Source organism: Styela clava, chromosome 2 (genome assembly GCF_964204865.1).
Source record: "Styela clava chromosome 2, kaStyClav1.hap1.2, whole genome shotgun sequence".
NCBI lineage: Eukaryota > Metazoa > Chordata > Ascidiacea > Stolidobranchia > Styelidae > Styela > Styela clava.
The window spans coordinates 21,750,621-21,776,376 of record NC_135251.1 but is presented as its reverse complement, the minus strand read 5'-3'; the positions used below and the strand labels follow the sequence as shown (position 1 = coordinate 21,776,376).

Genomic DNA, 25,756 nt, shown 5'->3' with positions numbered 1-25,756 from the left:
GGCTACGGCAGATTCAGATATGTAAGGCCTTACTATAGAAACCGACAGAAGCGCAATACGACGAAATTTAGTTGAGATATGAATGATTGAAAATTTCATCCGAAGTTACAAGGCATCCGAAGTTAGCCGGTTTTACGGTACCGTATTGCTTGGCTTGGAGCCTACCGGTACGGTACCGGTGTTTTTCTTTTTCCATTTTTTACTGATTATAGTCTACTGTCTGACTGTTTTCGTTAGCATGTAGTCTAGTTCTACCATTTATAAGTAAATTTCAAATTCATAAAAAGATGATGAATAAATTGATTTCTCACTGAAAAATTGAGTGACAAAATGACAACTCCAACGACTTCGTCCAATGATCAGACTTCTAATGATGGGAATATTGTCCAATCAACAAAAAGTAAAGCAACTTTTCAACTATTAGTTTTCAACTTTTCATTTCACTTTTTGCAACTTATTTACATGCTTTACAACTCTTTGTTGTGTATGATTGCTGGATTGTCACATTTTATTGATACAGCATGGCACATTATACAGATTGAGCGACATTGTCTCATTTCAGAGAAACCCATTTTACCGATGATCAGACACCCCTCCTTTGGGAGATTTCTGGACATTGTTGTCCCTCAATATCGGTAAAAATACAGTATATTGAAGTTGCGCAGATTACTACAAAAAAGCACAATCTTGCGATTGATTCAAATTATTATCGCGACGAGCATGGCTCAATCTGACTAATCTGCTGTCATGCCAGAAGCCCTTGTTTCGGTGAAAAATAGTGTGTTTGTTTTATTGAACCAAATAATCTTGGAATCGAAGGACTGTGCGCTACTGTAGTACATGAATTGGAGTACTCCTGAAGTATGCGCACCAAGATGTCCCACAAACTGAACCCTAACCTTGTACACAACCTGAGTTCAGGTTGTGCGCCATCTTGGTGCGCATACTTCAGGAGGTCCGAAATTGGTTATGAATCTAGTTGAGTTTTCAAGTCATTTTTCATCATTCAGATGTGAGATATACTCATTCATACCATTGTATTTGTACATTTGATTGGATTATAATATATTTCACAATACCTTGACAATTTTTTTTTTTGGTTATCCGTGTGAAATTAGGCAAACTGTCGTCAGTACTAAAATAATATATTATTTTGGTAACTATATATTACAGGATTTATCCTATACCATTTTTATTTTTTTTTAATCGGGTTGGCAAAAATTGCCAAAAATTGTTCTCTTAAACCACAAGCTATAGCCATAATTGCATCAATTTTTGTTGTAATCTCTACGTATATCCCGTATTATCACAAGTGATATTTGAGATTTATTGTTGGTTTTCATTTTCAGGTGTTCAGAGTCCTATCATGGCTGTAAATCTACCATCAAATATATCCAACATTCCATTAGGATTACAAATGCCTGGACTTAGTGCTTTACAAATGCCTATAGGGGGGATAAACAACCAACAGATTGGTGTCATTTCAAATCCATTGACTCCAATGCCAGGTATGTTGTATGTATGCAATTGCAATGGATGTTTCTCGACCCTTGACCCCCAAGAAAATCAATGTTATAGAAGTGAACAAGGTCGAAGTCGATGCTCTGGGAAACATCCATTATGAAAATTGCGTGATTTATGTAGAGCAGTTGTTCCCAACCTTATTTTCAAGCGGGAAGCGACCCAAATGTTTTGAAAAATAACTTTTGTGAATCTCCCGACCCAAGTATATGCTCAGATATTAAACGGCATGTAGTTCTTGTATGACAAAATAGATGCTGCAAAGAAGTAAAATAGAAAAACAAGTGTCCCAAGAGAATGTTTAGGCGACCCAAACTGAGTCGCAACACATAGGTTAGGAAACACTGGTGTAGAGCATAAAGAGCAGTCTGGTATTACCGTTGATGAAAGGCAGCATCAGTAGTATGAAATAATACGAACCCCTACATAATACAATATCCCTAAGATATTGTCAATTCAAATGTTATAACTGCTTAAATATCTACTAATGCTCGATAGATATCCTTTACCTAAATAATGTTTTGTTAATTGTTACAGTGATCCCACAGCAATTTCAACAAAACACAGGAGGTGGGATTATTGTACTCAATGTTGGGGGTGGAAACAATCTGGCGGCAACCATTAATCAGCTAGGTAAGGATTAATATTATTTTGTTCATCATACTAAATCCTGTCTTTGTAGTACAAACTTACATTTTAGCAACTGAGATGATAGTTTGGTTAATCGGTCCTATTTATCTGAAATCAGAAAGTTTTACTTAGTGCTACAAATCCAGAACTTCCTAGTATAGTAATTGGTTGAGAATCTGGTTGAATTTTCAAATCACTTCATAGACTTCAATGTTAGGCATTCTTACTGATACTGTTTTATGTGCTATTGGTCTCGTGTACATCAGTAGTAAGTAAAAGATATAAACCCAGATTTTAGAGTCGAGTCAAGTCATGGGAACTCGAGTAAATCACTGAGTTGATTCTAACTGGTGATAAGTTGAGTAAGAGACCAAGTCACTTCATGTAGATAGCTCTAGCCACTAGAGCAGCGTTTCACCACCTTTTTTGGTCGCGAACTATTTTCTCACTGGCGAAAACCTTTGCAGACTCAATGTGCGTTGATTGCAACCATACTCTGTGTGAAGAAGTAATATAACCAAACACAACAGAATTTTAATGAATTTCAATAATTTCAATATTCCATAAATGGCCTTTTCTGTCGCACAATATTCAATCCATGACAACGACGAGAATTTAAAATGTCTTTATATTTTAATTAATTAATTGTGTTCATGATCACTCGCGGTTGCGTCGACTTTTGACAAGATGGAATCATTACTTCTTTAAAATGCCACGGCAATCTGCGAACATAATAATGTGAGATTATAGTGCTCGAGTTTTGATATATATATTTTTTTTGCGATCTTGTGAATTTTTATCGCCGTAAAAAAAATCCAATTATCTGCTGTAAATTTCCAGAAAGTATAACTTGATTGAGTACTTTCAAAAATATAATTAAAGTATATTAGTAAATCAAAAAAAAATATTCATCGCCTTGCTTTAATATTAATTTAATTGTGATAATTTGATAATTGTGAATTGTGATATTAATGATATTTTGTTTTGATTCGTCTTTTTGTGTATTCGACAAATCTGAGCTGTTCGTACAATACTTATGGCAGGGGATGACAACCTACGGCCCGATCCGGCCCGCTTCACTGAAATATAGTAACAGAACAGCTGTTCTGACGATTATATTCTTTTCGTAACTTGTGAATTTATTGTGAGACGCGTGCAGACTAAATTATAATCTAACAAGTTTAAAATTCACAATGACTCGTTTAATAAGCCTATAATTTAATTATAATTAGACAAATGGCAACAAAACGCAGAAAAGTTGATGCTGAGTGCAAAAGGTTCAATGGCGCGGAAAATATTCAAATGGGATTTTTTGAGATGCAATGCAATGAGGGAATTAATCTATATTATATTCGAGAGATATATCACTGCTTGATTTTTATTACAAAAAGTATCATCCGTTCGGTTTTAATTTTCTAGAAATATGTGCGGCCCGCCAATAACTTGCAACAAGTCGTGGGATTCAGCCTGTTCGCACCGGTTCTATAGAACTGTCTCACGGAATTTTATGTTAACAGCGAACGGGTTAGCATTACCAGTTTATTTGCTGAGAAAACATGACTTTTTGTAACAAAACTGGTTGAAAAATAGGACTTTTGTTATGGAACCGGCTGACAAAAGATTTGAATCCCACCACTGCTTGCAACCCCCAATTTTGGCTGGCGAGTGAGAAAAAGTTTCCGACCCCTGACTTACGGGCTATACTACGGTAGTCGTAGCACCCGAAATTTTGCGATTTGCAATGTCTGAAAAAGCGTTTTTAATTGGTCGCAGACCACCATAAAACAAAAGTAATGGTGTTCTCAGTTTTATTTTTAGTATTTTGCATTGCCGCTTTTCAATTTCGAAAATTTAGGTTGGCACCATTGACACCTACCAGAAAAAAAATTGTTCCGCTTTGTTCGAGCTCGCGAGAAACACCACTTATGTATCTATCCACTCGTGTTTTCGTCAGAAATCCGTAAGTGAGTTGTTAAATCCAACAGTTTGACTAAGCGACGCGCAAGTGACCTGTCACGTCACCTGTTACCAAGTTTTCGAATAGTAAATTTCTATTCTAATAGTTGAATATTCGAATATATGCCCAGCCCTACTCAGTATCCAGTAATTATTGAATCGATTAATGTTATGTGAATAAACTTGCTTTTTATGTTTTATGTAAATTCTAACGTACATCGTAACTTGGCGGATGGTTAAGTTTCTGGCTCTGAATTTCTGGCTCATTGCGGACTCAAACGCTCCGCGAACCTATTTGAGACCGCGGACGGGTTGGGAAACACTGCTCGAGTATTTGCTAAATGAGGATCCCATTCAATGACTTTACCAACACTGGTATACATTGCTTAGTTTATAACATATTTCATTATACCTTAACAATTTCTTTGATACTTCTGTGTGAGATTAAGGAAGCTGATATCAGGAGTTCAATAATATACTAATTTTTTTCTTGGTCAACTTATTCAATCATAGTATATACAGTAATCATAGACAACAGGGAATTTTTCTTTATCAAATCTTTATCAAACCTGAATGGGATATCAAATCTGTTGTGGTTGAATTGTCGTCATTGATTGCATTAGAAATACCATGTGCCAGAATTTGTGTTTCAAGTTTTTTAATTTCAAATGTGGAATTACCATTGTCAATTGTCGTGTACCATATATCAAAGAGAGCGCTGACCAGGGATGGCCAATTCGAATAAAGTATTCGAATGTATTCGAATATCTCGTCATTCGAATATCGGAATTAGCGTTCATAAGAATATCCGATATTTGTGTGACGTCACACATTTTCGACGCCGCTCTCAAGACGTTTCCGTTGAATGAAAATATTCTCGATAGAAACTTGCGCGTGATTGTTTTCATCACTCATCAGCGTAACGTGTTATTTAGGCTGTAAACGACTTTACGTTTGCGTTATTTTCTCTAAAACGAAAATTTTCCACAAATTTGTTCCACGTAACGAAGACAATTATTTTATTTTTGTACGCGCACCGCACGGAATTGTGAATCTGGTAAATACGTTCATCGGCGGCGAGTTTCTAAAGACAACGCAACTTTTTGATTGAAAAGCGGCAATTTAAAATACTGAAAATAAAACCGTAAACAATATAAGTTTTATTGAGGCCCGCGAAAATTTGAAAAACGCTTTTCTAGGCAGTGAAAATCGCAGAATTTCGTGTGCCTCTGGCACACATTATGTTTGGTCGTCGTTTAGAAACATATCGTCACGAATTGAGGGCGGGATTTGCCTGATTATCCATTACTTTAAATTGCCGTCGAATATTTTCAAAGTATATTTAATCAATTTTATTTTGATGAAATAAATTTCACTCCGAGATGTTACAGAAGATTTACGGATTTTTCGAACGGTTTTATCTAAAAATAATCAGAGTGGCAGCATTTCGATTGAGCGGAGACACTGTTAACAAGTACATCTAAATACGGATCAAAACATTATTTAATCGGGCAGTTTACCACACGTTTTTATTTTTATGACCGCGGATTGCAATGGTATATAAGAGTGGTGAGGATTTTATTTTGTCGACGCAACCGCAGGTTAAATTGAAGACAATTAAATTAATAATGAAGCAAGACATTTTAAAAATGCCCGTATCGGTCACGAATTCATCACTTTGCACAACAGAAAAATATATTGTTATATTATTTGTTGTAAAAGTCGACTCTTTTAACAGGTGGCATAGTCGCGGCGATGAATACGTATTTTCAATTTACTGCTAAACTTTATATTTATATTCTTTGTATGAAATGAATTATACTCTACACTTAACAGGATTTTATATCATTATTTGAGATTTTTCTAACGGCGATAACGAATTGGCAAGATTGCAAAAATACGTATTAAAATTAAATACATCAGGCAGTTTATCTCGTACTTTTAGGTCACAGATCGCCGTGGACCGAATAGTAATGTTTTTTTTTGACGTAAGAAGAAGCAACCGCGAGTTAAGTTGGACACATTAAATTAATATATAAAAATATTTTAGAAACTCGTAGTTGTCATGGATTGAATATTTTACGTAACAGGATGATCATTATACGCTGAAAAGACGGCTCTTTTATTAACGAGCGCGGAATCGCGGTGGGTGTTACCAAAGTCACTTTGGGTGTTACAGGCGGCAATGGGAATTTCCGATTTCGAAAATCCTGGCTGCGCGGCTGGCAGTGGTGGTCATTTATTCTCTACTAATTTATTTCTAATTTTAAACACAACAATATGTTACACATAATAACAATATGGTTCACATAAATTAATATACAAATATACTGGTAGGTAGTAGAATACTCTATGCTTAAATAGTAGAATTTTTAAAGGCATAATGGATTTTCGATTGTTGTTGCTTGTTCCAGTTGCCTGTATTGCCAATAAATTTTATTACTCTCAAAAAATATACACAATTATCTGAATACAAGTAGTATTTTTGTCAACAGAGTTGACTATTATCATAATATCATGGTACCAATGAAAGAAAGCGTCAGACAACTCCTTGGCTATCTTTTCATATGGTCATTTGTACAAAGTGAATAATTTTAATAAACTGACTGTGTCACAAGTTGATATTATTTTATATTGATAGCTATAAACTATCAATTATCTTGTGTACATATATTGTTGGTTTGTGGCTTTATTCTGATATTTTTATTGAAGCTTATTTCCTAATTTACTGGGTTTTAATAAACTAAACAAAAATGTGTTATTTTCGATTTTAGAATGTATTCGGAATTCCAGATTCGAAAACATTATTTTAGAATGTATTCGGAATAGTTTAGTATTCGGAAATGGTCATCCCTGCCGCTGACTGTGTCATACCTTTTAATACTGCTTTGGTTTTCACGAGTCTCATTTATAAAATCAATATATTTTTAGAAAACCAATCAAACCAACTCAACTATTCTGCATTGCTAAATTAACTTGTGTATAGTGTATTTATATTGATTTGTCTGAATATCACTGAACTTTTCACATTTGATAAAATGTATATTCAATAATTCATATTCTAACATATTATTCCAGAATTTACTCCAAAGTCCTGATAGTAACTTATTCGGCTTTGGTCATCAACGCATCAGAAAACTATTTTATTTTTAACTTAATATTGAGCAATCCATATCAATGAATTTATTGTATAGGCCTACCTATGCTATAATAGCATCTGGTGTCGAGAGATCAATCAATTTTCTAAAACTTATTACAGGTCATATGGTTGTTTCGTCATTCCACACTATAGTGTACTGTGCAATCTAAGTAAATATTATATTAACCAGGGCTTGATTGTATAACCTATTTTACGATACAGAGGAAAATAACTGGAAATGCCACAGTATTGTTGAGACTGATTTACTGTATATTTTAAGAATAAGCTAATACGGGTGTATAAAATTATTTCCTTATCAACATACATTTAAGTAATTTCAGTTAAATTACTTCACTGATTTTTACAAAACGAAACCAGATATTGCCTATTTATATAGTTGTGTCCGATATAATGTACAAAATTGAAATCAATTGTACTCCTAATATATACATTTTGGGGTACTCTCGTAGTGTGTGTTCCGAGTTCGGGGACTGTCTGTGTTAGCTACTGGTAAGTGAATATATCCCCTACCCATATGTTACAGTCATTTACACTATTTGATAAAGTAGACGAACAAAATTAGTAACCTCCATATTGGTACACACACTTCTGGTGCGCCCATTTATTGTAGATGAATCATGAATAATAAGATTTATAAGCATACAACGATGGCCAAAGGAATTGGTTTAAATTACGGTAAATGTAAAGTTGAGGCTATTACAAAATTTTTCAGACTTAGGATAACAAAAATAAAGATATCTTCTTGTAATATTTTCCTTCTTTGTGTGAAATCATGTTTTTCTGTGTTGTGTTCTATCTGCGAAATGATCATATTGTATTTTTAAGAATGAAATTCTTGCAAGGCAGAATGTAGCCCGAATGTATATGTCACTAGAATCAGTTACCCACGTGGGTTCCTTTTACAAGGGCAACTTGAGGTCAATTACGTATTATTCAAACCCATGCCGTAACCTCTCTGTTTTTTCTGTAATTATTAATGAAATTTCAATATTTATTTAATATAAGATTATTAATGAACTGAGTTATCTAATCACCAGAGATGTTTCATGTTTGAACAATTGTACCAGACCATGTAGCTGTTTTTCCTGTATTGTCTCTTATCTTTTCTGGGATCAAAGTTCGTTGCTTGGAGGATTGTTTGCGAATAAATGATTAACATGGTTGGGCTTAACTTCACTGAGGTGGCTGTCTTTAATTTGGCCGTGCTTGATTATGTGTAAACTATTGATAACTCGGGCCGTGATGACAAGATTTTTCGTTTGCCCACGCGAGACTCGGTAATACCGAGTCGGTATGTTGAATTAGATGATAACATTTTGATTGGATCATTTATTGGTACTATCTATCACAAGATTTATTGTACACGTTCACTGCTCGTCTGTGTAACAAGTGGTTTTGCTGCCGTATTCCGGTCTGCAGTGGTAAATGTGAAAATATGTTTTATTTTGTTTTTGTGGGTTCGTATATATTACGATTAGTCGATTACTGTAACCGATGTGTTTTTTCTGTTCATAGGTTTGGTTTCCTAAGGATGTGGTGCCATTACATGTTTGCAATAAGGAAAAGAATTAACGATTATTTGTATAATGTCTGTAGGAAATATGTTATTGTTCCATCAATGACTAGTGCACAGGATATTCGTGTTTATGAGCAGCCATAATTTTCTAGTTATTACAAGCATTTTTTATCCTTATTTGTTATGTTTCATAACATTAATTGTTATTGGTGTGTGTACTGTGTGTACTGAATTCAAAATTTTATGAATTTCGTTTTTGGTTCAGTTAATATTCATTGAACTATTCATTAATACATAAAGATATCGAGTTATTGATATGTGCAAAAATAGAAATTTTGATTCTAATGGTATAGATTCTATTTGATCATAGACATAATATGTAATAGTATTTATTTTGTCTGACACAGCTAAGTAAATGTTATGTGATAGAATTTATTAGAACCGAATTGACCACTGAATAAAAAATACATAATAAATTGGATTAATTTTCCCATCTAGGCTAGTTTTCCATTGTGACTTAGATCTGGATATGAAGAACCTGTTACTGGCACCGTTAAGTGTTGACAAGAAAGCCAAAGAATTTAGTATTTAAAAAAAATATTAGGTATTGATGGTATTCATTATTCAATATTGTTTTTTGGCAATTCAGATTTGTGAAATATATGCCTTTTGGTATAATTTTCCTTATCAAGCAGAATAATGATTGAAAGTTGATTATTGTCAATAATGCTGCAATGCAAAATTATTTGAAAAACATGGTTTACTGACTACTGCTTTCCGTTTTGCTTAGTGGCAGACATCTGAAACAAGGAATATGGCTTTGTGACATCAACGCCATTATTTAATTAAACTACCCGCAGTCACCAATTTACATTACTATTTTTTGGGTTCGCAGTAAAATATATCTCGGCAATGTGGTTCAAAGTGTTTTTTATTTCATAATCCAACGAATTATGTAGATATTAAAATATATCCCTCTATACCGGATGTTGAATTTATTAATGTTGTCAACTTATTCAACCTTCTCTTTTTCCAGTTGCAGGAGGATTGGTCCAACAACAACCTCAGTTATCAATAGTGCAACCAGCAGCACAAGGAATACAAATACCTTCAGTTCCTACTGCGTCCCAATCTGAGACTACTGTTACTAATGTACCTGAAACGATACAGGTAAAATATTCAAATCAAATTTTATTATCCCTTTTTTTCTTTTTTTTCGATAAATGTATAATTCTGTCATTATTCACATTTTTAATGTTAAAAAATTTGGCTGTCTTGGAAGAATAAGGGACAGTTTTTTAGCGGTGAAAAATTTTTTTATTTCTATAGGTACCTGTTACAAGCGCAAGTAATATAGCATCTGTGAGTGTGACGACATTGTCTGCCACTACATCAGGCTCTGTTTCAACCACAATGGACGCTTCTGCGAACAATTCTATGGGACATATTGTGAGTATTTCCTCCTGTATACAATCTTTTGATAAGAATGCACCGTACATTAGATTAAATAGCAATACGTTCATTTATATTTGCATACGCAGATGCCGACCCCCTGAAACGATGAATTTATTAAAAATTCGAATATAACCCGACCCTACAAATTGTAACAGGTCTTACGAGTTGTAGCTGTTGGAACTGAGTTAGCATAATGTCATTTTGTTTGAGCGTGATCAGAGTTGTACATGTATAAACCGATTTTTTAGTGTGATCAGAGTTATACACGTATAAGCTGACAAGCCCTTAGTTTGGCAATTTTCACTAAGTTTTAAACTCGACTTATATGGGAGGATAAACGTTACATCTATGAACATGAAGGTCAAATCAAAATAGTCAAATAGAATTATCTATTATATTTGGTTGTTGTTTCCTGCAGGTTCAGCAGCAGCCACAAATAGCTGTACCACAGACAAGTATGGTGATGAATTCTCCGATGCAGTTTTCAATTCCCTCTCAACAACCCCAACAACAACAGGCATTCATGCTTGTTCCTATTCCTCAAATACCAGGCCAGGTATCTGATGTAAATTTTTAAGCTTTGCTATTCTATGCATTGAGTTATATTAACTGATATAAAACTAATTTCCTATCAATATTTTAAGGCCAATTTGGTTTTTCAAATTTCACATCTTAATCATATTAAACGTTATAGGATTTTACTCAAGTCGAAAATCATATCAAAGATATGTTGAAGCTTCAATAACAGTTGAATTTTCCTTTATATTGTTTGCCTTAATATACAGGAGCTATGTACTAAAGCCCTTGGTATCATATATTTCTTATTATCTGCTGTACTCTGGTATGTAGTAATCAAGTCCATGCATCTTAAACAAATAACTGGTTAATTATTATTCCCGTATTTTCATTACCTATCATTTTAGAAAGAAATTCAACAGCCTAAATTGTATTTAGTAATACCATAACTCAACTACAATAATTTTATTCTCCAGGCATCTCAACAGTTGAACTCAGGTGCAGCATTTGTAACTCTTCAAAACCAGAGTCAGACCATGGCACAAGCACAATCACAGCAACAAATTTTAGTCAATTTACAGAATCAAGTGGTTGGTTCACTGGCCGGCAATGCCCAAATCCAAAACATTCAACAGCAAATGGCTGCGGGCCAAGCGATCTCTTTTAGTCAGCAACAATCTGCAGCTGGTCAGCAACAATTATTCAATATGGCTTCTCAATCGAGCCCAGCATCTCCTTCAGTTCTAACCAAAACACTAATTCAACATTTGACGCAACCAGCACAAACCACACAGAGTTTGCCAAGAACTGATGAATTGAGAGCATTTTTGACAAAAAGAACTGAAAGTATTGTTTCTGAATCGGTAAAAAATATTCCAATGAGCACAATTCCACATAATGTACCAGGAACATTTGCCCCTACCGTTTCAAACTTATCAACTACTGTGTCACAGTCTCACCCATATACAATGCCAACATTCGTTCAAAGCCCAACCACCAGCAAATTACTGCTACCTTCACCACAGTTACTACCTACTGTATCATCACCAGGGTTAGCGTTTTTAGCGCAAGTTAGTTCTCTATCTGCAAATCAGCAGTCATTATTGAATGAAGTTACATGTACAGCATCGTGTTCAACAGTACCACATTCTTCACCTGTGTTCCAGCATCGACATTTACCCACTAATGTTGTGAGTAGCGAAGGTAATATAAAGCTAATATTTTTAAGAAATTCAATTCATTTTTTGGTGGCGCTCCAGAAGTGTTTGTACCAATATGGAGGTAACTAATTTTGTTCATCTACTTTACATCAAGTTGTGTAAAGGGACTGAAACCTATAGACAGGGGGTATATTCACTTGGCTAACACAGACAACCTTCGAACTCGTAAAGTCGTAATAGAACTAAAATAAGGAATATCGGATTAAAATTATGGCCTAACCCTAACCTGGTACCTTTTGGTTCTATTTCAAGATTTGTAATTTATTTTATATATAATGCAACTTTAACTCATCTATAATACAGCTGTTAAATTTGGTTTTGTTTATTTGAGAATATGATCAAGTTAACATCTGTTTAAAGATGTATTTTGCAATTTGCAAGAAGATGAAATTGGAAAGATCTTATAAGATTTGGAATTATACTAATTAACAACTACTTTTTCCTAATTACCGTAGTTTTTAGTTTGCTAATTAAAAGCTGAATTAAATAAGAATTGTAGGTCTCATAAATGTTTTAAAAATTTTCTAAAGGCTAAAGAGATTAAAAAACAATACTTAGAATCACAGAATTTATTGTCACTTTCTCTAATTTATGAGTATTTCATATTTTTTAGTGAATAACAATAGTATTGGAACAATGTCTTTCAACATATCCAAATTAGACACTCCCACATCTGAATCCAATGGTTCTACAATGGTTTCCAGCACAACAAGACTTGGTGACGATAGGTAGGTAATACCCATGATTTCTAGCAGTGATTCACTGAAACAATTTTGTTTTATACTGAATAATAGAAATGGAAATTGGTTATAATCATGAAATTTAAGGTAACTAACTAACACATACAACTGTATGATTCTATGAGGTACAACAGTATACAATGCCATGAAGTTACACTTTATTATTTGAGATTTTCATATGAACGAAAAAAAATACTTATTACATTGGACTTTAGTAATATATTCTATGAAATATTAAATAAACAATGTTTGATCTCTTTGCTTGATTTTTCTAAATTAAATTTTATTATTTTTTTTCAGCAATTCATCAATACTTGATGGGTCATCAGGTGTAGATCCTGGTATTGTTCTTCATGAAATCACAGAAACAACGGATTTTACATTTCCAAGTAAGAATATTAATGCGCAGTAAAATAGAATTGTTAATTACAGAATTGAGTAATAGGAATATTTTTTCTATGCTTAGAATGAAGTTTATTATGCCCTAATAATGGTCCACTTGGTTAGTTAAATACCATTGGCGAGGCAGAATCAGTTTTTTTTATATTTAAAAATTACAGTTGAGTGAGGGTATTTTATAGAATCTTTTTTGATTTTTTGTGCAATGAGTATTGAAATAAGTAGATATCTACTTTAAGGGATATGTTGTTATCTGAATTGATTATTGTGTGGTATGCTAAGATAAAAGTATATTGTGCTTACAATTACTATCTATTTGTTTACAGGTGAATTAAATATTGATGAAAAGAATTTCACTGTGAAGAAAAGTAAGAGAAAAATTTTGCAAATTGCAAATTGAGTAAAATTATAACACATTTTTTCTTTTAACAATTTAGGAAAATGTTTTGTAACATTTATATGTGGAACAAAACACAATTAGTAGAGAGGAAATGAGTGTATATGAAAGATTCAATTGCATGTTATATGAAAGACATACAATTATTTCATAGTCTTCATCTTTTCTTAGATTTTTTCAACTTTGAAATAGGATTATCAATAATTATTACATTTACTTGATATGTATGCGAATACTTACTGTAGATTTTCTATATGGTCTATTCTATATGATTTTCTTACGCATATGGTTTAACCCTTTTCGTGCGATTTTTATTTTTTATCAAATAATCTTATTTGCTACGCCGATTTTATGCATTTGTTCCCCCACAACTAATCGATCGACTAATGAAAAACTAATGATCCTCTGCTGCCCACTGACGGCTCGTTGGAAAGCTTATTTAAAGAGCTTGCAGTTGGCGATTAAAAAAAAAAGTTTTTTTCAAAAGTGGGGGTCTGAGTCACAAACCGGATAGAAAAAGGGCATTTTTTTTCTTGGGAATTGAAACTTCAAACCGTGATAAAAAACAGAAATATTCGCTAAATCCTTAACTGATACCGCTTCGTGGTTGGCAAACAATAGCATAATGTTGCTGTAGCAATTTCGTGATCTAACTCAAAATACTTTGTTAGATGGAAGAGATAATATGTCTTCTATTACCACCCAAAAAACACCGAAATTTGCATAAATTTCAAAATCACTCCCTCGTCCTGCCGCAAATAAAATTCCTGTCGTAAACGAAAGCGAGATTTACCGTCGCTTATGTTAATCTCGAAGAAGACTTCTTATCAATAAACTAAAACCCGGAAAAACTAGACCAACAGTTTACGACTGATTGCTAAATAAAACTATGGGTAACTTGAAGCACCCGCCGCGATCTAGCGTGTTTTGTCGTTGGAACGTATACGTGCCCATCGCACGGAAAGGGTTAATAAGCTGTAATCTGATCTTATAATTCATAAAATAAGTGTCAAATATAGTTCTTCCCATTATACTTATATCATTTTCTTATTTGCTCTTCAGATATTGAGAAAAGGAAGAAGGAACTGCCTTTTCCACCAGTGGTCAAAGAAAAGCGAAAGAAAGGTCCGGCTCCTAAACTAGATGGCACAGAAATCTGTCTGATATGTGGCGATCATGCTTCTGGATATCATTATAACACACTCAGTTGTGAGGGATGCAAAGGTAAAAATTTTATTACCTGAAATACTCGTAGGGTTAGATTACTCATCTCGAATTCAATTCTCATACCTGCCGCCTCACTCACTCAAATTAAGTAGACAATGCTAAACCCTGAAGATTTTGGTCTTTCCAGAAATATTAGCTCTTTACATACCAGTAATTTCTTGTCCAGTCCTTGGTTGGAGAGAAAGCATGAATAAGTATTGTATAAAAACAAGGGTCTAATTTATAGTAATCTTATATACTAGCCAGAAAACCTGCATAATTCATGAAGCATTTTGAATAATGCAGCAATATTCTAGACACATTTTTAATTTCGTATTCTAGTTGTTAAAAAGAAAATACCTGATATTATACTGAAGACTCTGGTCAAAGTAAACTATAATATTGTGCAGACTAAAATTAATTAACAGTTGACAGTAGAAATATGAATGTTAAAACCATCCTATAATTACTTACAAACCTGTCTTAAAAGCAAGGTCTCTAGCAGTTATTCAAACGTAAAGCAAATAATTTATTGTGTCTGGAACAAGAATTCCTATGCATTATTATGTTAGACAGTGTTTCATAGTTGGAAGTCATTGTTTTTTTTTCAGGCTTCTTCCGAAGAACAGTTATTAAAGGTGCAAATTATCAATGTAAAGCACAAGGAGATTGTCAGATGGATTTATACATGAGAAGAAAATGTCAAAAATGTAGATTCGATAAATGTAAACTCGTTGGCATGAGAGAAGAATGTAAGTTGGCTTATAGTACATGTGTCTTATGTATTAAAATCAGAACTGTTTTTTTTCATGCCAATTTTATAAAGATGTATCGGACGTTTATAGCTGAGTTATATGCTCAATATATTTGTTTCTGAGGGTTGAATGTGGAGATTATTCTCGCAAGAGAGAAGATAATAGCTAGTATTCTACGATTTTTCTTGTTCAATTTTAGTATATATTTCTATTTTATTACTTATCGATCTTTAGATTGGTACGTATGTTGATAGGTATTTGTCTGTCTGTTTGTCTGTTACATGCACGCGATATCTCACGAAAGCGTGGTTGAATCTGCTCCATGTGCATTCATCATATCTCGGACCAGAAGCATATTGATTTTTGATGAATTATGTCGTATAATTAGCGAGTTATTAATTAATTCAAGGTGTAATAAATTAGGTAGGTAATGCCGAACCTGGAAATAAGCTTATCTAGAAGTGACTTCTTGTCATCCGAGGTGTAATAAATTAGGTAGGTAATGCCGAACCTGGAAATAAGCTTATCTAGAAGTGACTTCTTGTACAAAGACTTTTTCAGAGTGTAAGACATTTCATCTAGAGTAGGGGTGGGCAACCTTTTTCGGCTCGCGTGCCAAAATCGGCTAAATATAAAGACAAAAGTCTTCCGCGTGCCGACCAAAACAAAAAACAATGCTTTGCTACTTTAAAAGCAAAAATACACAAGAATAAACCTTTTAAACGTGTACAGACAAATTCACTATTCAGGAAAATATCAGTCTGTCAGTCCGACAAATAGATTTGAAACTAAAAAAATCCAAATGCGCACAAAATTTACGCAGGAGTTTTTTATTATAATCGCCTAGTGTTTTCGTAAGCGTTACGTGATTATTTATTCTACATCATCTTTATATTGGTGTGCGAAGAATCCACGATAATCAGTTTTTCTCGCAGTACCGCGCCTTCGGTGAGAGAAACGCGTTACCACGCGAGCCTCGACGATTCGAAGGTGATAAATGTAGTTAATACGCAACCCGAGTTAATCAGTTTTTCTCGCAGTACTGTGCATTCCGTGAGAGAAACGCGTTACAACGCGAGCCTCGGCGATTCGAAGGTAATAAATGTAGTTAATACGCAACCCCGATCGGACTGTCAATCAACAAATGTTAATACTATACGCTAACTTGACGCTTCCTAACCTTACAGACTTTAATCACATTCTGGCATCTGCTGTAAAATTTACTCCCTAATTTTGAAGTGAACAATATAATTATATTGTCACTGACAATATAACGAGATCGTCACTGATTTCCATAGGACGAAAATACGCCCGAGTATAATATTTAACTTTTGGCGAACTCGAATGCAATTCGAAAATGTCAAAATCTGTGTATGAGAATTACTCGCAAATATATTTTACTGCCGTATTTACGGACTTCCCCATGGACGGGATTCCACAATAATACCCGCTCCTCGCCCAGCTCAAGTAATTATTAGGAAATTGAAAGTACCATTCAAAAACATTTAATAACAATAAAATTTTTAATAAAAATCAAACAAATTCACTGTACAGTACTAATTTCAAACAATTGAAAAAAATAAAGATAAATCACAGTGCCACTTTCAAGCGTCTAGCTTTTTTGGCAGAAAAGTCGTCAATTAACTTTTCCGTTGCCACTTTCACCTCACGATGAATTTGAAGCAATGCTAGGCCATTCAAGCGATCCTCTTTAATTGTATTTCAAAGATAAGTCTTCAGTGGTCGTAGCTGAGAAAAGGATCTCTCAGCGGAAGCTGTAGAAACGGGCAATGTGGCGAGAATTTGCAACATTCTTTTTATATTAGAATAAAAATCGCCATCAGCTGCATTGGATGCATCGAGCGCATTTCGTGGTAATTGTGTATTTATCGGATTTATATTTTTCCACTTTCGCTCCCACAAAGCCAGCTCCGCCTTGAAGATAGGCCAAGGATCGAGTATGTCCCGATATTGCTCAAACAATTCCGAGTCCGCTGTTAAAACAGTTGCTTCTTTGGGCATGTGTGCGGGGATTACGGCAAAACATTTTGCGACTTTTGAAAGGTATGACCTACTATGAGTCATGACCGAATCTTTCCGATAATTCATCGATCATTCTTTTCAAAAGAGTTTTGAAAGTGTTTTCCCGTGTACTTTTTTCAAGTTGCTGTTGGGTGACATTTGAACGTAATCTTCTCTTTATTCAGCATTGTCAATATTTCTATAAATATTTCGGAAAATTCTCTTTCTGTGTTGTTTAGAGTCTCTTGTAGCTGGTCCTTGACCGATCGCACCATCTCGAAACAGGAAAGAATGTCAATTTCCTTGAATTGCAGGGATATGGAGAGTCGAAGATTTACTGCCAAAACATTTTCCAAAATTTTCAGGTTGCAAACGAATTCGGGCGTTCTGAATCGGTATTCGAAATTTTCAGCTTTGTCTGCGCTCACTGCATCACTCCAATGCCTGATTTGGCCAAGAGCATTAACAATGGCGGGAAACAATTCTGAAAATACCATAACAGCGTCGTGTCTCTCTACCCAACGAGTCTCACAGACGGACTTCAACTTTGTGCAACGACTCGTTGGCATCAAAGCTGTTATGGCCTCGTTCAAAACGTTAGTGCGCTTTGGGCTTCCGCTGAAGAAAACTATCACATCTTGCATGTTTATTAGGGCCTTTTTCAAAACAGCATCACTGCATGCATGTGAGATTGCTAAATTCAAGCAATGCGAACTACAATGTGTGTAGCAAGCATTTGGATGAGCTTCTTGCACAATAGCCTGAACTCCTCTGAAGCTTCCAGACATATTCGTGGCGCCATCATAGCCCTGTCCCACAAGATTTTCCAACTCCAATCCCCAGTTGCGTAGAGTGTTGAGTAGCAAATCCGCAAGTCCTCGTCCAGTCAAATCCTTTGCCTCCACAAATCCCAAAAAATCTTCTCTGATGACCTCTTGTTTGGATTCTTCATCTATGTATCTGATACAGATCGAAAATTGTTCCATCCGCCCTATATCGCTTGTTCCGTCGGCTAACACAGTGAAGAATTTGGCACGTTTAATTTTTCTGATTATATGTTGAAGAACCGATTCGCCACAAATTTCAATTATTTCATTTTGGATTTGCCAGCTGGTGTAACGAGCGTTGAGAGGGGCGTTCTCGATGTATTTCTTCAAGCCAATATCTCCCGCTGAGATTCGGAAACGCAGGAGCGCTCGAAAATTCCCCTCGTTTTTAGTAGTTTCAAATTCTTCCGTCAGAGTTAGAAGACCCGAATCTCTATGACCTCGTAAAGATATATTTTGTCGATCATAGAAGCAAGAACTTTGCGGTTCATTCAACTTGGCGACTTCTGTGCGTGTCCATCTGCTCGATGACATTTCCCGATGTATGGGTCTTCAAAAAATCTTCACATCGTAATTGAGCGGTTGTATGATAGGACTTTTTGGAATGAGCTTTGATATCATCGATTGCGTTTTTCCAATTACACATTGGGCCTCTAACTAATTTCCCAAGTGTCGCACCACCTGCTTCAGCACGAGCAAATATTCTGCAAAACTTGCAGTAAGCGCCTTCGTACATAGGACTGTACGCCAGTCATTTGAATGTTCTAAGCCATGACCGCTGAAATGTCAAGAAGACAGTCTTTCCCTTAACATTCCTTTCCTTCCGTGGAAATTTATAATCGTCGGAAGGCGTCCAATGTCTCGTCAGGTAATCAAATTTGGTTTGATCATCAACACGAGTATCTGGAAACATGCCTATATCAAAAGGCAAAGTTATTGGAATTGCTCTTGTAGAGGCTGACACTAGCATCTTCCTCCTGACAAATTCTCTTAGAAGCCTGTGCTTGGCCGGAATAGGCCGCATTTGATAATTGTTTTTCTTTCGTTCGTTTGCTCATTGTAGAAATATCTATATGGCGAATGATCACCGTCATCGCTAGCAAAGTATCTAACCCCGCGCATGCAGAAAAAAGTTAGTTGCGCCCTTGCGCTGTAATTAAGAACGCACGGGGAAAATTTATCAATACGCCTGCGCCGTTTGCATTCAGTGCCCTCCTACGTTCAATTCAGTGCCCTCGTTTAGACTTGGAACGCGCTAATAGAACACATTGAATTTGACATTATCATCAGGCAGCTTGTCTCATATTTTTATGTCCACAGATCGCCGTGATATTTTACTGCAGTCTGCAGTAATGTTTCTATTTTCACGTAACAAGTCGCAACCGCGAGTTACGTTGGACACAATTAAATTAATATATAAGGACATTTTAGAATCTCGTAGTTGGCATTAATTTAATATTTTAGGCAACAGGAAATTCATAATACGCTGAAAAGGCGGCTCTATTAACGAGCGCGTGTTCGTGGTGACTGTTACAGACGGCACTGAAAATTTTCGATTTTGAAACCCCCCCCCCTCCCCCTTTTGAAAATCCTGGCTGCGCGCCTGATTTGTAGCCATATGTCACGAAAGGACAAAAAGAGTTTAAATACAATAGTACCGGATTGTTAACAAGCGATTATGAATAAATAAACACCTAGTTTCATCAGATAATTTCGAGTCTTGAAATTTTCTATCTGAAGGAGAATGAACCCGTTTCCGAGACCTCGCTCGCGTGTCGAATAATGCCAGAGGGTGCCCACCTCTGATCTAGAGTTTTCAGTCTTGATAACCTTTTGTATCTCCTTGACACATTATGAGATTAAATAAAAATCGTCACCTTTCTGTCCGTCAATCATCTTGGTGAGAAAGTTCAAAGGTATTGGTAAATAAGTGGGTGACAAGTTTACCTGCTTGTAATATGATTGTTTGTTTTGAAAATGTAGTTTTGTGTTGAATTGGATAAAATAAATTGTTTTTTCTGTGAATCTTATAACAAAATTGTATGAAGCTTGATGCAAATTAAATAGCAGCTTTTAATAATTTTGTCAAAAATGTTAAATTTCAGTCTGTTTAAAAATGGAGGGGCTGGGGGGATTATGTCATAACTTGTAACATCCTTGTCCCAATTGTAGGAGGCTCACTTCCTATTAGTACTTTAACCTTTTGCCAAAGCATCATATCTATCATAACCCAGAACATGGCATGATGAATCCCACTTCATATGATTACTTTTGCCCTACAATATATATCTACATTATTTAGAACAAAGGGCAATTGTGGGACAAGTTTGGGATAAGTGGGGCTAGTGTGCTAAAGAGGGAAAAGTTGGACACAACATTATGAGATACTGCCATAGACTTGTATTTGTTAGACTGTTACTTTTCATCACATATACTAATATCAACAATTTAATATTAGATGCTGTACTCAAATTCAAGTAAACTAATTTAAATGCTATATTTTAAAGGTGTTTTGTCAGAAGAAAAAAAGAAAACAAAAAAAGAATGTGATTCGACCATCAATCCCAACAGACATTTGTCATCTTCCGATGATCAGGCCATCCCAACATTGACTCCACAACAGCGAAATTTAGTCGAGTTACTAAAAGCAAATGAAAGAAGATTTCAATGGCCAACTACAGAAGATATGAAAAAAGTTACGGTATGTGGAACATATCTATATATTACATTTATATGTGTATCAGTGTTTGTGATTCCGTAATTCCATAAATTTTTTTGCAGGTTTGGGTGGATGATGATGATACAATTCATAGTAGAGCATTGAGATTTGCTCATTTTACCGAACTTTGTATTTTAATGGTGCAGTTGGTTGTTGAATTTACGAAGCAACTACCCGGGTTTCTCACAGTGTTGCGAGAGGACCAAGTATGTGTATTTTCTGTTCCACTGTTTATTATTGTATATATGTACAAATGAAAGATTATTGAAGATGAAACAAGTTTTCTCTGAGAATACATATAACATATTAATAATTGTAAAATTTTCTATGACTTCTACAAAATATCATGATTAATTTTGAATCTATTGTTCTCATTTGGTATATATGGAGAGATAGAAATTTAAAGAAAGCTAAAAAAGAGTAGTTAGATAGGGATGGACACCTTAAGTTTGAAGGTACAACTTACAATTACCGCCACCGGTATTATAGCTTGAAAGTTGATTAATTCGAAATAAGTTGGTTTGAAGTAAAATGAAATTTTATACTTTTTGATATTTGATATACTATACAGCAGTGGTTCTCATCTTTTTAATCTGCTTCCCCTTTTTAGAATTTGTCAAGTCTCGCACCTCACCTCAAAAATAACAAGCTAACAATAAGCTACAAATAACAGATAGTATGGTGAAAGTATGTTTTATTCAAAAAACATGTGGATGGAACGTAAATAATGAGCTAGATGTGAATTTCAAAAATAAGGCAGACAACCTCAAATCTAACGAATATTTTTATTTTCAATTAGCTCCACGCCCTCTCATAAATTTGTCTGGGCCCCACCGTTTGAGAACCACTGCTATACAGGGTGACCCAAAATTTGGAACCCATACAACATGTCCCAGATGGACTGGAATCCGTTTTATGGATCACCCCATAAATAAGACACATGAATACTCTCAATTTGTGATTAATACAGTCTACAGATATAGTATTTTTAATCTTCATTAATTAATATGTTGAATCTATTTATCATTCAAACACACATTAGGTGTATGGAAAGTACCAATTCAAATAAATGTGAAACTAAAGAATAATAGGATGCGACCATTATTTTTTTGTTTTATTTCACAGATTGTTTTGTTGAAAGCATGTGCGATTGAAGTGTTACTCCTTCGGGCAGCAAAGCAATATAACAAGCATGATGGAACAATAAATTTTTTGAACGGGATGTTGTATGATAAATCATGTTTCTATCGCGCAGGTGAAACATTTATTTTGTTTTCTAATTCTTTGTGTTTGTATGGATATAATATTAGGATTTTTCCATTACAGAGTATTTCATGGTAATTTTTTTTATTATTTACAATTGTTTGGTAACTGGTGAGGCAATACGCATCCTCACTATATTGAAAATATTGTTTTACTGAACACAAAGTATACATAGGCCCCGTTTAACTAGATTACTGTCGTTTGGGAAAGAAATCTCATTTTTTGCATCTGATGGGCCAATCCGTTTCAATTTTCCAGTACTTGAAAATGGTTGAGGCAACTAGAAGGCTTTTATTTTTTTACGAATTTCCTTAAATCGTACGAGGCCTGTTAATCATCCAAAACATCCCGCAAACACTTTTACAGGACACTTATTTGACATTTGACCTTCCTGTGCGCATATTTCGCCCATAGGGTTCAGTCCCTTTACACAACTCGATGTAAAGTGGGCGAACAAAATTAGTTACCTCCATATTGGTATACACACACTTCTGGAGCTCCCATATTTCAGCATTGCTTTTTGTGATAATGTTGGCAGTTAATTATTATTTTTTTGTCATTCATTTTCATGTTTCAATTTTATGTTGGTTTTCGTGTTTGTTCCCCTATGATCACTATTCGATCATATTTTATTTGATAAATGAATAATAATGATAGCTAAAGTAATGCCTTCAATTTGAAAGCTCTGGAAGTTCCAAATAAAATACATATATATGGTATATGTATGACGTATATGGTTATGAACTACAAAATGTCATTTCAGTCATTTTATTTTTTCAGGAATGCAGGTCGAATTTGTTGATCCTATTTTTCAATTTTGCAATAGCATGGCACAGCTTGATTTAGATGAAACGGAATATGCAATTTTAGTTGCCATTAATACTTTTTGTACAGGTGGGTACTTAACTTTTACGGGTAATGTAATTTTCAACAAAAAAACATTTTTTTGTGACGTAGACAGTTAGAATAACAATTATTAAACTTTTACACCAGAGCGACATACCAAGTTGTTGAATAGTGAATACCAATTAAATTCGATAGGTGTTCCTATTGTATTCTATCCCCAATACCTCATTACTCAAAGACTTGCCTAAAATTAGATATCTTTTTTTTCAAATATCTGATTCGCTATATCAGAAAAGTACCCTATTTGAGAGCAAATTATTACACATTGCTCATACGATACAAAGTGAACTGCTGTCTCCAGTTGCTTAGACAATTTCTGAGGTACCTGAAGTTTTTCATGCCATCTCTAATGAAAAACTGATTTTCGGCAATTATACAATTTTTATTATTATTTACAGATCGTCCACATATAAAAGATATAGGAAAAGTTGAATGTATGCAGGATCCTTATGTTGATTTATTAAGAGTTTATTGTAAAATAAGACATCCAAATGTAAGTACAGGCACAATTCACTAGATTTCTTAATCTGTTATCATGTGTATATCTCGCGGATTGTTCTTTAATTGTAGTTTGGATGTTGGCTTATCAGATAAACTCAAAAAGAAAGAAATGAAGAATTTTATATGTGCTAACTTTTTGAATTAAAAAAAAATTCTCGCAATCAGGTTATAATGGTTGTAAAGTTTGGTAACTCACAATTTAGAAAACTGATAGATGATATCGAGTCATAATTCATCAATTTTATAAAGCTCATATACTCTGGCGAGTGTTTTCTATGGCAACTCGTGACTCTTTGTAGAATGAGTGCCTTTCACTTTTGTGTGAGTAAGTTTATTTTCACTTTGAACAACATCGTTTTACTTTTATATTCTCGTAGATGAGTTAAAAAATTATTATCCATTTTTTATTTTATTTCTGCAGGATCCTTTGATGTTTCCAAGAATTTTGATGAAGATGGTTGAATTGCGAACATTGAATAATTATCACAGTGAACAAATATTTGCTCTTAAAGTTCAAGATAGAAAACTACCACCTTTGCTTGCTGAAATATGGGATATGTGAGATCACATCTCCACAAGTACAGTTCGTACCTTATTCACAATGGCGAGTTGTCATTCATATGATCATGGGGGATTCGCAAAACACTCTCGCCATGAACTACATACAAACCATATTCTCGCGGTGACTTGTGATCTACATATCTTAAGCGCACGAGAGGATCATGTTCAGTTTTGAATGCTGGGAGAAGGCAGTGCTCATGGGCCAAGAAAGGGATTTCCAATATATGTTTATCTTTGTTTGTTGTTGAAATATATTTTCAATTGTTTGTATCATGAAATGTAATAATATTTCAGTGAAGTTTGTTTATTTCAACTCAGATTTCCATTAAATCTATCAATCTTATTTAGCATAACTATGGTATTTTGGGATATATTTGCTGTGTGTATCATGAATGATATTCGATTTTGCAATCCAATTGTTGATTCAGCAATCTTCTATTTTCCAGATTTAGAATTGTTCGAAATGCAGAGTTTTTAGATATATATTTCATATTTTTTGTATATGTCATTTGTGATATTTAATTTATCTGCTCTAGTGATGGTAATGAAATTATTCATTCTCTTAATAAATCTGAGAGAAACAGTTTGCAGTAGATCTTGTAATCACTGAGAACATATATTTTCAGAACATCATAGAAATGCTTTAGATTTTAACACATTTGCTACCTCGTGCTGGCAAGATTTATACTTAATGTCCAAACACACAACTTTTTGCAACTTATCTGTAAACTTGCTCGCGGGAAGTCTGATATTTTACGTAATTATTCCCCACTGCAATGGTACACGTTAACGGGAGCATGTTTATAACGCCCAACACCGTGCACGATTCAGTGTGTAAGGATTCGTGAAAGGTTTATATATGCTTAACATTTCTTATGATATTGACATGTGACGGGAAGGCCAAAAACGTCCTTGACTATCGAACATCCGTGGATGCGATATGGCTGTGGGACCAAATGTTTCGCACCGCGTGTCCCATCACTAATCCATTAATAACTCGCTAGTTATAAGATATAATTCTTCTAAAATCAATTAGCTTCTGGTCAGAGATATACATGATGAATGCACATGCAAAATTTGGTGCGGATTCAACCTCGCTTTCGTGAGATATCGCGTACCATACGAAAGTGTCTAACAGACAGACAAACGTACAAACACCTATCAACATACTTATCGATCAAGATCGATAAGTAACAAATCGAAGTTAATTGTACCTTTGTAAGCGTACCGGTTAGCCATTGCACACGGCCTCCATATAACTACTCGGTGGAATCTACTAACACAGCATACGTTTTGACATGTGCTTTTGCAATTTTGTAGCACTTTGTTTGTCGCAATCATGCTTTTGCATCATACTAACCCTGTATTCTGCTGTATCCGATTTTAGAGTTTACTGGTATATACATTTCGTTAACGCAAGTCGCTTATCTTGAGATAACCCGATTTGAATTTTTTTGTCTTTTTCCTCATACTAAACCTGAAAGCT

The 25,756-nt window shown here is 34.6% G+C and overlaps 1 protein-coding gene across 1 annotated transcript; it reads left to right on the top strand.

Moving 5' to 3' along the window:
- The first annotated feature begins 206 nt into the window (after positions 1 to 206).
- LOC120336177 (uncharacterized) lies at positions 207 to 24,863 on the top strand. Its single transcript, XM_078109753.1, has 18 exons — positions 207 to 400; positions 1,350 to 1,508; positions 2,059 to 2,154; positions 9,820 to 9,953; positions 10,113 to 10,232; positions 10,657 to 10,794; positions 11,231 to 11,957; positions 12,588 to 12,702; positions 13,015 to 13,103; positions 13,440 to 13,481; positions 14,573 to 14,734; positions 15,328 to 15,468; positions 20,828 to 21,021; positions 21,102 to 21,245; positions 22,165 to 22,294; positions 23,083 to 23,196; positions 23,607 to 23,701; positions 24,131 to 24,863. Exons 1-18 carry the CDS (start codon positions 331 to 333, stop codon positions 24,269 to 24,271), a joined length of 2,811 nt encoding a protein of 936 aa, XP_077965879.1. The 5' UTR covers positions 207 to 330; the 3' UTR covers positions 24,272 to 24,863.
- The last annotated feature ends 893 nt before the right edge of the window (positions 24,864 to 25,756 follow it).

Bases quoted from the DNA above. Each gene is read 5' to 3' on its own strand.
- LOC120336177 (XM_078109753.1), top strand. From the start codon at position 331: ATGACAACTCCAACGACTTCGTCCAATGATCAGACTTCTAATGATGGG. The intron at 2,155-9,819 runs GTAAGGATTAAT...CTCTTTTTCCAG, and splicing joins GGCAACCATTAATCAGCTAG to TTGCAGGAGGATTGGTCCAA. The intron at 12,703-13,014 runs GTAGGTAATACC...ATTTTTTTTCAG, and splicing joins ACAAGACTTGGTGACGATAG to CAATTCATCAATACTTGATG.